We start from the raw sequence: 13,371 nt of genomic DNA, 5'->3' as shown, positions 1-13,371 counted from the left end.
ACCAGACTTCTCTGTCCATGGCATTCTCCAGCAAGAATACTGGAGTGGGTTGCCATCTCCTCCTCCAGGGGATCTTCCTGACCCAGGGATTGAACCTGAGTCTCCTGTATTAGCAGGCGGATTCTTTGGGGAAGCCCAGTTACTTCTATGGGTATGAATAAATACTTATTCATGATAAACTCTTCACAAACTTGGACCTTCTTTAACCTTAAGCCAAGAAATTTTCGGCAAACATCATTCTTCATGGTGAAATGTTAGGAGCAGCAATAAGATGAAAATGTGTTTTTGCTGCCTCCTGGCAGGCTCTTTCTTCTGTGTACATGTAAGGGATCTGTGTTTAAATCACCTCTGAGGACACCTAGGTGACTTTTTTTTAAAACTTTTATTTGACATATATTTTAAATATCCTAAGATTCACCATTTTAAGTATTATAGTTCAGTGATTTTTTGAATGAGTAAAATTACAGGGTTGTGTCACTATCCTCACAATTCTATTTTTTAAATGTATCACTCCAAAAAAGTTTTCTCAGGCCTATTTGCAGTCACTTCCTGCTCCCCTCCCCCAGGCAATGTTTTTCTCTATAGATGTGGCTATCAGGACGTTTCAAATGAATGGAGTCATACATTAGGTGACCTTTGAAAATTTCTTTTACTTAGCATTTTCCCGGGGAGGGAGGAGGAGTTTCATCTATGTCATAGCATGTACCGATGTTCCATTTCTTTTTTATCGCTAGTTTTCTATTGTTTGGACGTACCATATTTTGCTTCTCCATCCTCCAGTTGATGAATATTTTGGTTATTTCTGGTCTTTGGCTATTATGAATAATCTTATTATGAATATCTGTGTACAAGTCTTTGTGTGCACACAGATTTTCATTTCTCTTGGGTAGATCTCTAGGAGCAGAATTGCTAGGTCCTATGAAAAAAATTAATGTTTAGAGGGAGGTGGGAGGGGGGTTCATGTTTGGGATCGCATGTACACCCGTGGTAGATTCATGTCAATGTATGGCAAAACCAATACAGTATTATAAAGTAAAATAAAGTAAAAATAAAAAGTTAAAAAAAAAATTAATGTTTAACTTTTTTAGGAAACTGCCTAAATGGCTACAGCCCTTTATAGGTCACCAGCAATGCATAAGAATTTTAATCTACATGATTTTAAAAAGAATAACACATCGCAGGGAATTTTTTTTATTGATTTCTAAGAGCCTTTATATTTCAAAGACATTAATTTTTATTTTTTTCTATATCACAAATGCCCATGGTTAACTTTTTAAAGGACAGTTTCAACTAAATAAAGAAAAAACTTCAAGAGAAAAAAAGACTAAAAGTCAAATTTATTAAGCCAAAATATACATTATTGGGACCTCCCTGGTGATCCAGTGGTTAGGACTCTGTGCTCCCAATGCAGAGGCCCAGGGTTTGATCCCTAGTCAGGGAACTAGATGCCACATGCCATAACTAAAGATCCTATATTCTGAAGACCGGTGCAGCCAAATAAATAAATATTAAATATATATATATATATATATACACACATTATTATTGCCATATGTAGAAAATAGATAAGTGAATTCTTTTTTGCTTCTATATTTTTTCATTATTATCTGAACTTGCTAAACAAGTATATACTAATTTTAATTCTGGTTATCAAAGTAACTAAGAAACTAAGGAGAGAGGAAAAGGGGAACAAAAGGAAAGAAGGGAGAAAGAAAAGGTTAGGGAGAAGGCAGCTGTGGTCCTGATCATCTCACCTCAAAGAGGAGGCTGAATGCATCCTCCTCCTGACTTGTGAGGTGGACCGACAAGCCCTTAATGAAGACCCCTTGAGGATTCTCCACGATGGTCATAGGTGTGGCCGAGGGTCCAACATAAGGCAGCGTGGACAGGAGATCAAACAGGCTCTCGTTATAGATTTCCAGGTAGGAAACGCGCACAGTAATGGCATGTGTGGGACGTTCTTCAATCATCCTAAAAACCTGGATGGGAGATTGGACAGCAGTCACCAAGAGCAGAGCACCAACGCCCAGCCAGGATTAGGGGAGTCCTGAGCTCCGGAGAGAATCCTCACCCTGAAAGAATTTGCCCAGCCAGGATTAGGGGAGTCCTGAGCTCCGGAGAGAGCCCTCACCCTGGAAGAATTCGCGGTCTAGTTACTGTGATGGTCCTCATCATCAGCTAGTAGTTCATCGGGTGATATTCACTATCATCTCGTAGGTTTTTGAGGCCTGACTTACAGATTGGCTAATCATTATACAGTCTCAAGAAGTAGAGGCATGATGAACAGAAGACTGTGAAGTGAAAATATCATTTTGTGGAGTGTTACCACACAGAAGCTTCTTTCACATCCATTATTTGATTCTATCCTCCTAACTCCACTGCAACTGAAGCAGGGCAGGGGCCACACCCATGTGTGGTGGCTCGGCTAATAAGCGAAAAAGCCAAGCCAGAACTCAGCCTTCTCAACTCCGACTGCCCTCCCCCGTGCTTATCAGCAGGTGACTTTGGGCTGGTCTTTTCCCCGGCTCTGAACCTTCACTTTCTTATTTGTTAAATGGGGAGCTGGGCCGGATGATCCCTGAAGTCCCCCATTATCCCAACAGGCTAGCTCTGTGCTGTGCCACATGCCAGACACTAACCACAGGTGGCTGCTCAGCACTTGAAATGTGGCTCACACAAATGAGGAATTTTATTTACCTTTAATTAAATAATTAAAACTGATACTAAATTCAATTACTGGTAAACTTTTAAGTATGTTTGGAACAATTTGTGTTTATGAGTCCACCCTTTCAACTGTCAATTGCATGAAATATAAATACAGAGAAACTATTTCTGATGAATATTTAGGGTCTAAATTGAAATGGGGACTTCCCTGGGGGTCCAGTGCTTAAGACTCCATCCTTCCAATGCAGGGAGTGTGGGTTCGATCCTGGTTAGGGAACTGTGATCCCACATGCTGTGCAGTGCAGCCAAAAAAAGGATGAAATGGGCTGTAAGTGTAAAATACGTTGTTGTTGTTTAGTCGCTAAGTCATGTCCGACTCTTTGAGACCCCATGGACTGTAGCCTGCCAGGCTCCTCTGTCAGTGGAATTTTCCAGGCAAGAGTACTGGAGTCAGGTGCCATTTTTTTCTCCAGGGGATCTTCCCAACCCCGGGATTGAACCTGGATCTCCTGCATTTGCAGGGGCGTACTTTACTACTGAGCTACCTGGGAAGCCCATGTAAAATACATTTCAAGGACTTAGTATAAGGAAAAAGAATGTAAAATATCTCAATAATTTTCACATTGATTACATATGGAGATATTTTGGCTATATTGAGTTAAATAAAATATATTATATATTATGTATCATTTAAGTGAAAGTTGCTCAGTCATGTCTGACTCTGCGACCCCATGGACTATACATTCCATACAATTCTCTAGGCCAGAATACTGGAGTGGGTAGCTTTTCCCTTCTCCAGGGGATCTTGCCAACCCAGGGATCGAACCCAGGTCGCCCGCATTGCAGGTGGATTCTTTACCAGCTAAGCCACAATTCATTTCACTTGCTTTACTTTTTAAAATGTGGCTACTGGAAAACCTAAAACTGCGTATGTGAGTTACATTAAATTTCTGTTGGGCAGCACCAAGCTAGATTATCAAGGTCTAAGATGCTAAAGATGGCAGCTTCGGCAGTGAGGGGCGCTATGGTACTGCGTACAGATATCAGCCGACCGGTTGTGTTTGTCAGAAAAATTCCAGGGACGGTGGCCTCAAGTGAGCTGAGAGAACACTTTGCACAATTTGGCCATGTAAGAAAGTGTACTGTTCCTTTTGACGAAGAGACTGGCTTTCACAAAGGTATGGGTTGGATTCAGTTTTCTTCAGAAGAACTTCACAATGCACTACAATGGGAAAATCATGTTATTGATGGAGTAAAGCTCCATGTTCAACCTCAAAAACCCAAAGCTTTACAAGGAGACCAAACATCTGATGAAGAGAGAGATTTTTGAGACCCTCACTGCCTACTGAATAAAGTAAATAAGAGGGGGGAAAAAAAGGTCTAAGATGCTGAGGCATTGACAGTGGGATGTTAAGAATATTGCTTCAAAAAAATTATAGCATGGATGGTTATGCACAAGAGGGGCAACTTCACTTCCTACTGGACAGGGCTATAAAACCTCAAGTTGCTTTTCAGGGAAAAATCCTCTGCCTCCCACTTCCAAAACGAGGGTCCTCACAGAATACAGGCTGCTGGCTGCTGCTGCTGCTGCTAAGTCGCTTCAGTCGTGTCCAACTCTGCGACCCCAGAGACGGCAGCCCACCAGGCTCCCCCGTCCCAGGGATTCTCCAGGCAGGAACACTGGAGTGGGTTGCCATTTCCTTCTCCAATGCATGAAAATGAAAAGTAAAAGTGAAGTTGTTCACTCGTGTCTGACTCTCAGCGACCCCATGGACTGCAGCCCACCAGGCTCCTCCGTCCATGGGATTTTCCAGGCAAGAGTCCTAGAGTGGGGTGCCATTGCCTTCTCCAGGAACACAGGCTAGCAGACTCCAAAGGAACGCCCTCCTGTCCTGTCTTCAGTCACACTTCTCAGACCCCGAGGGCTGGCTTGGTCCTGAAAGCTCATGTTGTGCCCTGCTCCTTCCCTTTGCTCTTTCTGGGGTGACGGTGGTGGAAGAAGCCAGAGCAGGCCAGTAAGGAAGCACTGCAATGGTCCTTCCCCCTCATTAAAACCAGGAAGGAACAGAACTAGGTCCTCCGTACCCTCTGTTACAGGGCCACAGGCCAACTGAGCAGCAAGAAGCCAGTCTGCACATCCGACTCACTCTTTACCAAATGGGAAACAAGCTTAGCATGGGAGTCGGTCAGAGTCAGTCACACACACACACACACACACACACACACACACACTCACTCACTCACTCACTCACTCACTCACTCACTCCACCATGCATAACCTGTCTCCCCTACAGGCTGCAGCTCCTTGGAGGCCTGGATCCCACTGGCTCCAGGAGCTGGCCTGGGATGGGGCTTCTGTGTGCCATCCCGCCCACCAGCCCACTCTCTACCTGCTGTAGGGCACGAGGGAGGATCCCTCGGTGCTTGTAATTCTCGGTTGCCCCCGTCATAGTGTACGTCTTGCCAGCTCCTGTCTGCCCATAACACATGATGGTGCCTGCAAACATTTCAAAACACATTTTGGTGACATCCAAGAAAATAGATCTAAGGACAGCTTTTCCCTCCTCCAGCATGCCCAGCGCTAGCCAGAACCCTGGTGTGAAGGTGGCCATCAGGAGCAGCTAAGGACATCGGGAATTCCTGCCATGTAGGGTGAGTGGCTGAGCAGGGAAACAGGATGTAAAGGGTCAAACACAGACAGCTGCTCTGAATCTGTGGTCCATGGAGGGCTCTACTGCTTCCCCTTCTAAGAGGGGATCTGATCCTAGGGCTTCTGAGGAGAGCAGGGAATTCCAGGCTACAGAGGACCTGGGAATTTTCCTAGCAAGATGAGGGTGATGAGAGCATTGAACCCAGCCCTTCTTCAGCAAGACCATGGACAGCCAGGCTCTCAGGGCTAGGTCTGCCCATGAGGCTGCCCAGATAGAAAGAAAGAAGAGCTTTCAAAATCCCCAGGAAGAGATGGGAGTGGGAAGGGCACTTTCTGTTACTGTTTAGAATTCTTTGTAGACAGCACATTCCCACAAGACTAAAGTTGGTCCCAGGCCACTTTCAGAAACCGAATACTGTGACTAGGTCCTGATCTGTCCCAGTGCCCTCTCTGGGAAGAGGACACCTCACTTGTGCTTTAGGTCTACCATCACCACCAGGCCCTGGGACACAAACCAGTCACCTTGGGCTCCACTTCACATCTGCTCATCCTCCTGACTTGGGCAGCCTGAACCAGACCTAACCCAAAGGCTGCTTCTGTAGATACTCACACAGCAGAAATGCCCAGGCAACACTGGGTGGTGGAAATCAGTGTCTGCCTTTTCCACATGGATGCTCTAGTTCCTGGGATTGGTAGGTTTTAACACAAGAGCCCTGAATTCAGCATCTGCACTGGAGTCAGAAATAGTATCTTTAATCCTGCAGCAATGTGCAGGAAGGAATCAGTTTAGCTGGGATTCAGAGCCCATTTGTGGCTCCACAGCACCCAGAGCCTATGACTCTTAGCCTTCCTGGGCCTTAGTTCCTCTGTCTCTACTTCCTCAGGGCCACATCCCCTCAGGACGAATGAGGACCACACCTATATATCACACACAGGCTACAATGTTCGGGCTTCTACACTCAACTGACTTTTAAACAGAAGACCTAAAACTTGCAAACAGGGAACATGCTAGTCAGGAGCCACCAGACAGACAGTCTACAGACTGTGATGTATTTTTTCTAAGGATTTTAAAATCTTAGATTTTAAAACAATATTAGACTGAACAAGTTTGTACAGATTTCCCTATAAATTTTAATTTGCTAAATGGCTTTTTTTGTTAAGCTTTTACCTTAAGAATATCAAACTCTACTCAAGTTTTTAGTGATATATGTAAATAACCTAATACTGGAATGGAACAGATTAATTGTGCTGGTAGGATAAATGGAAATAGCTCCTGGCAGGTAGCCAGGAGAAAAATGTTTTGACTCCATCAAATTTATCCTAAAGACATTGTTTCAAAACTAATATTCGAGGAATTTGAAACAGGATAATATTTTAATCCCCATGACCTATAGAGAGACAGGGTCATTAAATCGTCCTATGAAGGTAGGAACCCAGGACCATGGGTCACCAAAGTTTTCCACCATAAGAACATGGAGACAAACAAAAGTTAGTAACAGAAATTGTAGTTTATTTTATTCACCATAAAATCCTTGTACCTCTTTCTGGGTGGGGGTGTTCCCCAGGTTCGTACGTTAAAACAATTAACTAAATTACCGTTAAAGCCATTGAGGGCCTGAGAAACCACATCCTTTGCGACTGTCTCGTAAACCAAGTCCTGGGAGGCATCATGGAGAACTCTGTCCAGTTTGAATGACCAGTCTGTCTGCTGGTTATTGACAACTCCCCTCCGAGTATCTTTTTTTAAGTGAATATCAATGGTCTAGGAAGAAACGAAGACTCCTTAAGAAACTGGTATAAAAAAGTCAACGGCAGCCAAGGCCTGACCTGGAGGAAACAGAGGAGGTGAACTCGAGGAAGAACAGGGACTTGTATGTGTCCTGGATGACCTTCAGGATGGGGGGAAGGGAGCCACTTCGAGAGGCCAGATACCCTCAGGGTGGAAGGAGCAGGAGACGGGAGCACATGCTGGTTCCAGCACATCTCACCCTCGTGGACAGGGGGCTGTCTGTCTTAGTTCCCTCCTCTGTGATATGGGGTGAAGCACGTTTATCACATTCTCATTAAACAAGTTTTAGGTAAGTCCAATAAGCACAGGAATGCCTTGAAACAGGCCAGAGAGAACAGTGTGCTTGGGAATGGAGGCCTGGGCTAGAGCCCTAGCTCCTTGGTGACTGGAGGCAAGGCCTCCCTAAGCGTTGTGGCGAGCAACCACTCCCTCACACGCTGTGGGTCACGGTGAGCAGTGAAGAAGTGACGGCCACAGGAAAGGCCCGGGACTATTCCGACATAGCAACTCACTGGCACTAAAGGAAGCGTGCCTGCCAACTTGTAATCAGCACGTTTTCACATGCAAAGGTTTTTAAAAATTTTGTTTTTAGATTTTTAGACCCCTCTATGGCAGCAGCTGGTTTAGAAATCTATTGGGCTAGGCTAATGGTAGATTCCAATCTTTGAAATGAGGACTTCTGATGTAAATGGACTCTCACTGGACTCTTACACTGGCTGCCTTAATCCAGAAGCCAAGACACAGCTACAGGCAGAAAAAATAAGATCAACAGAGCAGGACTTGGTCCATTCATAAGTTAAATGTTCTGTGCTTCAGGGTCACTGAATCCACGTCCAGCAGGGTGCACTTCACAGGACTGCACCTGAGTTTCTTTCTGACTGCTAGGACTTTAGAAGTTTGAAAAGTTGACCTCTGAATTGCACCCTTGAACAATGTCTCCATGCTGCCCATAGTAGATCCACAAATGTTTGCTGAATAAAAACATTTCATAACTCTCAAGGTGTGCTAAATCTGTCTCAGGCTTCAGAATAGTCCTCAGACATTGGTAAGGACATGGGGAGGGATAGATCTTTCCAGTTCTCACTGTAAGAGTTTCTCCCACTCTTTGGTAAGTTGAACAATAATCAACTGAAGACACTCCTACTGAACTCCCTGGGAGATTGTACAGTGGGAGATCTGATCACCAGAAAGTTTTATGAGTGTGGACAAATGTCACCTTCCAGTGTCAGATACAAGGATAAAGGTAAACTATTAACCAAAAAGGCAATAAAAATGGGAGTTTCATGAGCTTCCTCATCCACAGCATTGGTCGGGGGAGTGCTCTGGACTTGAAGGACTCTAGATTCCATCTGAACTTTTACCAGTTCTGTCCTGGTCCTTACAAGGTGGTTTGAAAACAGTGTAGTGAGAAAGCACCGAGAGATTCTCAGGCAGGTGAAGGCAGACACAACGGTACTTACTTTGTTGTCATCTCTATATTTGATCATTTCATGAGCAAAGTCATCAGTGGGTCTGACACGGACAAACGCGTGAACTTTTTTCCTAGAACCCATTTTAGCTAAAAAGAAGAAAACAGCAACATTTTCAGTAGTCATCCTCAAGCAACCATTAGAAGGGAGATGTCACTGATCAGCAAGATCGGAAAGCATGATGTGTGGCCCATGTTTTCCTCTCTCAGGAGCCAGCCTTCCTTTTTGCCCCCTAGCATCTCAGGGCTCTGCCCACAGGATCCTGCTCAACAAGTCTGTGTACATCCAACTTGATCAGGTGCCTCACTGTTCTCCACCGACCCCCTAGGAGACCAAAATGCAAAACAAAAAGAATGCTCCCTTCAGTGGCCTAAGTTTAGACGTGGATTCTAGAAATGTTCCGTATCAGAGTCCACCTACACTTTGCCTTCTTCATTGTATTGTCCTCTTAAAATACTTACTATGAAATGCATTAGAACTAGTTTTTTTTTTTCATCAACATACCTTACCTGAGATGTAGCACCTCATCCTCTACCTCCATTAGACTAACATAGATCAGAAAAAAGATTTCCTGGAAGTATATTTAATGGAGCCTGCAATCAAATATTCTTTCTTCTCCACCACTCCACTGAGAGAAAAATCAGTCCCCTACCTCCTCTGCCTCTCTTAAAACCTAATTATGTGCATTCTCATCATTTTCGGGTAGACACACATATGTTTGTATTCCTTCATTTATACTATCATGAATGATTACCATGTGTAATAAAATGTGAAACACCAAATGTAGTTTCATCAAATAGGATGAAGGCTTAAAGCTGTAAGTGACAGGGAGGGAAATTTAGGTAAATAACATTATTATGTAGAATTTTCCTACAGTGAAAATTCTCAAAATAAGGACTATAAACATCTTAGATAGTCAAGCAGGACACCAATTAGCAGAGATGCTAGAAAAGGGGCTGTTGTCAATTAGATCTCTAATATCTTTTATGACTGAAGTATTTCACAAACATTAAAAAAAAAAAACAAATTGTACCACACCCTCCAAATGATAACTAAGAAATCTCACATTTTATTGGATACTAGTCTCATTGGTCAAATCACACTAGGCTCTCCTCAGAATGTCTGTGTAAATATATTTAATACTATCACCTAGTAAATTCTGGTTCTAACATTGATCAAGAGTGGAGAAGCAAAGAAAGTTATTAAATAGAAGTAATAATCACACTGATTTTTACTGCTTTAAGGGGGAACTTAAAATGTAATCAGGTCTTTAGATGCCTCTTATACACTGATGACAAAAGATGAAGTACTGAGAGAAACTGTCAACAAATTCTAAGGAAAGCTAAAAATCTTTCTATTTTTAGAAAACGAATGTGAAAGGTATTCAGGTGAGTAAGGATTGTGCCTTGTCCCATTTCAGGTCTAAAAATTTTGTTTGTAAGGTTGAGCTCTAGAAATAAAAAGTCCCAAGTAGCTCTAACAGGACTGCCGAAATGAGAAAACTGAAGGGATTATCTCATCTCCAGGTTCACTTTGATCTAGGCTATGGGAAAGTGGAGAGTGGAGGGAGGTGTGCTTACCTAGGCAAGCAGTGTCACTCTCTAAAGTTCCCCATACCAGTCTGAGGGCCCATCCTCCTGCTCAGGGAAGTTAAGATGCTGTCCAGGGTGCCCTCTGAAAAGGAGCATGTTCTGGGGCAGGTGCCTAAAACTCCCTCCTGGCAGCCCCTACCCACGGACAGCCCAGGAGCAGCACAGGCCAGCTCCAAGCATCACCCTCCCCTCAGAGCCTGCCCCCTTTCTGCCCAGGAATTTGCCAACATGCACATGCAGCCATTCTATCTGTGCTTCCCAGTTCTCCCCATGCTCGCGCCAGGAGCCATATTCTCCCCAGACAAACCTCCTGTATTAACTGCATGCCTCCTTTGTGCCCCTCAAACACCAGACATTTAGGGACCCCATGCATGCCATCTTGCACTTACTGAAATAATGCTTGTTACTGTTCTTAGACCGCATCATTTGAGACAGTTGCAGCTCCCAGAAAGGACAAGCTGCTTGAAGGACTGGATGGTGCCTTTTATCTCGTTTGAATCCCCCCGCTAAGTCCAGAACAGTGCCAAGCACAGAGCAGGTGCTTAAGAAATGGTGACTGGTGATGGTGGTGGTCATGGCTGGAAGTCAGAGCATGGCTGAATCTCCATGTGTGGGTCCATCTTCAGTCACTACTGAGAGAGTCCCAAAGGGCACAGGATGTCACTCCCTCCCCTCACCACCACCAACCCCTGAGCCCACAGCCCTTCCAGGAGGACACTAGGTTTCCAGGCACCATTTGGAAAAAGCCATCTCAGCTCCTCACCACACTCACCCTTTTAGTAGGGTCCTTCTCTCTAGGATCTTGTGGGGAATGCCTCTCCCTCATGGACACCACCCTTAGATATGTCTGGTGTAAATAAGTGAACCTCTGAGTAGTCGCAAGGAGCCCTCTCTGCTTAGAGGCTCACAGTTTCCTCACTTGTTGTAGGCGTGAGAATGAACAGATTGCCACCCAGCACCCCTAAAATGGAGAAAAGGAGAGGTTCAAATGGGTTCCTGTCTTCCAGCGCTCCTGTCCAGAACAGACTCTCAAGGAGAACAATCACAGCCACCAAAAAGGCAGCAGCATCTTAGGTCCCCAAACTCGTACCCAAGCCGAACTGGCCTTTCTCCTTTTTCTAACCCAACGGGCTGGACCTGTGCGTGGAGTCTGGGAGGCAATGGGCCTTGGGACCATTTCCGTGTCTCTCTGGAGCAGTTTCTGTATCTATAAAGCAAAGCGTAGGGACTGGTAATCCCGAAGCTCTCTATAGTAAATCAGTTCAGTCGCTTAGTCGTGTCCGACTCTTTGCCACCCCGTAGACTGCAGCACGCCAGGCTTCCCGAGTTAGAAAACCAACGAATAAAAAAGGGTCCAGAAGAGCAGAGGTCCCTGAACCTCAGGCGCGACGCAGAACCTTCGTAAAACCAGGGAATATTAGATCCGAAGGCCCTAAGCGGCAAAAAGGCTGAAAGAATCCCCTCGACACCGCACCTTCCTCCGCCCGGTGGAGGAGACCAGTGAGCCAAGCCTGGGAACTCCCGCGAGGAGCGGTCTTCAGATTCCAGCAGCTGTCTGTCAGCGGGCGGACACCCCCCTTTCCAGCCTCCCTTCTCCCCATCCCGAGCGCGCGTGACCCCTGCTCACCGCTCGGGAGGCAGGAGCCCTCTCCCAGCCAGACCTCTGCATTAGCAGCTACGGAATACCGGCAGCGCTGCTGTCAGCCTGTGTATACGGTCGCCGTGGCAACGGGCCGCTTCTGGCTATTCCGGAAGTACGAGGTGGTGGCGGAAACGAAGTCCGCGGTTCTCTGTTGCGATACGAATAAGGTCAGGGCCGAAAGAGGAGGACGAGCGATGGGACCGATTAATCCAGAAAGACTGCGGGAGCTGCAGGCACGAAGCCAGGGTCTGGGTAGCTGGGGAACGGAGCCGCAAGACCTGGGAAACCGCGAGGCCCGGCTTCCGGCGCAGAGCAGTTTGAGACTACGGCGGCCGCGCAGGCCCATTCGACGCCGGCCCAGCGCCTCGGGCCGCCGTCCGCCCGCGCCCTCGCCCCGCCCAGTTTAGTTCCGAGCCAGCACAGCCAGGCCTGCGCAGTCTCGGCGGCCGGGGAAGATGGTGGAGGACGGCGCGGAGGAGCTGGAGGACCTGGTGCACTTCTCCGTGTCCGAGTTGCCTAGTCGCGGCTACGGCGTCATGGAGGAGATCCGGCGGCAGGGCAAGCTGTGCGACGTGACGCTCAAGGTCCCAGGGGCCGGGCAGCGCGGGGCTGAAAGGCCCGGGGGCCGAACGGGGAGGGAAGAGAGATGGGGGCATCGGGGAAGAGAGGTCTAGCGCGCTGAGGGATGGGGAAACGAGGTGGGAGTGAGAGCGACCGGCGGGGAAAGAGAGGTGCCGAGCGGCAGAGGGGGCTTGGGGCTGAGGGGTAGACGGACAGGGTCAGCCTCTCAGTCTCAGACCTTGGAAGGAAACGCTAAGAGGTGCGCCGCTGAGGCCCTCGGGGACCTTGGGGTACCCGCCTCCTTTTTCTGTCACACAGACGAGAAAAAAAAATCAAAACGCGGACTTGGAGCCGCTCTGTAGAGAAAGGGGGCGTCGGCTCTTTCTACCTTCTGATGGGCACCACGGAAAAGCACCTTTTCTTGTCACCACAGACGTGCCCCCTCCGAGTTAGCTGCGGTGTGATAGAGGCGTGGGCTCTTCCTGAGGAGTCATTGCTCGCCCTGGACTGTTAGATTACTGCCTTGTCGCGTAATAAGAGCTTTTAAAATCGCATCTGGAAATCTTTTGAGGTGGGCCACTCCCCTTACCCCACACTGGAAGTCACGCTACCAGCACCGCAGAGGTCCCGGAGAATGGACTGATGGCCTCGCTTGGGGACAGGGCTCTCTTAACCACCTGTTCCTTGTTGGCATTCTGGGTACAAGACCCAGCCTTCCTCCCGTGCTTTTGTATCCATTCCTGCTGGGGAGGCATGCTGTCCTGCTCCGCGGCCGAGCTGCTGAGCCAGGTGGAGCCCTCCAGGTGGAGATGCTGGAAATCCTGTTCCCTGTTGGGCTTTGGCTAGAAGGATGTTAGCATCTGCGAAGGACCCTGTTTAAAAGATAAAACTATGCAGAGATCTTTGTGCTCTTCTTGTTTTCCGCAGGGTTAAGGAAACTTCCTCTTCCACATTTCTGAGTCAGACCTCCTGAGACAGTGAAGTAGAATGGTTAGGAGTGTGGC

The 13,371-nt window shown here is 46.8% G+C and overlaps 2 protein-coding genes and 1 pseudogene across 8 annotated transcripts in view; 2 read left to right on the top strand and 1 right to left on the bottom strand.

Annotated features, from left to right (window-relative positions):
• The window catches only part of KIF9 (kinesin family member 9), a 36,870-nt gene extending 24,720 nt beyond the window's left edge, over positions 1-12,150 (bottom strand). The window contains exons 1-7 of one of the 6 annotated variants that reach the window (XM_018066851.1): positions 11,792-12,150; positions 10,937-11,125; positions 10,554-10,796; positions 8,564-8,661; positions 6,911-7,076; positions 5,055-5,161; positions 1,755-1,979 (exon numbers count right to left, since the gene is read on the bottom strand). In XM_018066851.1, coding sequence (XP_017922340.1) covers positions 1,755-1,979; positions 5,055-5,161; positions 6,911-7,076; positions 8,564-8,661; positions 10,554-10,740 — 783 coding nt within the window. In that variant the 5' untranslated portion in view covers positions 10,741-10,796; positions 10,937-11,125; positions 11,792-12,150. Of the gene's footprint in view, positions 1-1,754; positions 1,980-5,054; positions 5,162-6,910; positions 7,077-8,563; positions 8,662-10,152; positions 10,246-10,553; positions 10,797-10,936; positions 11,126-11,791 lie in introns of those variants that run through there. The other 5 variants (XM_018066852.1, XM_013973637.2, XM_018066853.1 and 2 more) reach the window with 5 other exon arrangements.
• LOC102173894 lies at positions 3,491-4,031 on the top strand (annotated as a pseudogene).
• KLHL18 (kelch like family member 18) overlaps positions 12,209-13,371 on the top strand; it is a 50,516-nt gene continuing 49,353 nt past the window's right edge. For both annotated transcript variants that reach the window (XM_018066857.1, XM_018066856.1), the window contains exon 1: positions 12,209-12,390. In XM_018066857.1, the coding sequence (XP_017922346.1) occupies positions 12,262-12,390 (129 nt within the window). In that variant the 5' untranslated portion in view covers positions 12,209-12,261. The remainder of the gene's footprint in view (positions 12,391-13,371) is intronic.

The sequence above is a fragment of the Capra hircus genome, chromosome 22, assembly GCF_001704415.2.
Source record: "Capra hircus breed San Clemente chromosome 22, ASM170441v1, whole genome shotgun sequence".
Classification (NCBI taxonomy): domain Eukaryota; kingdom Metazoa; phylum Chordata; class Mammalia; order Artiodactyla; family Bovidae; genus Capra; species Capra hircus.
Note: the sequence above shows the minus strand (reverse complement) of the source record. Positions and strands in the feature narration are given on the sequence as shown.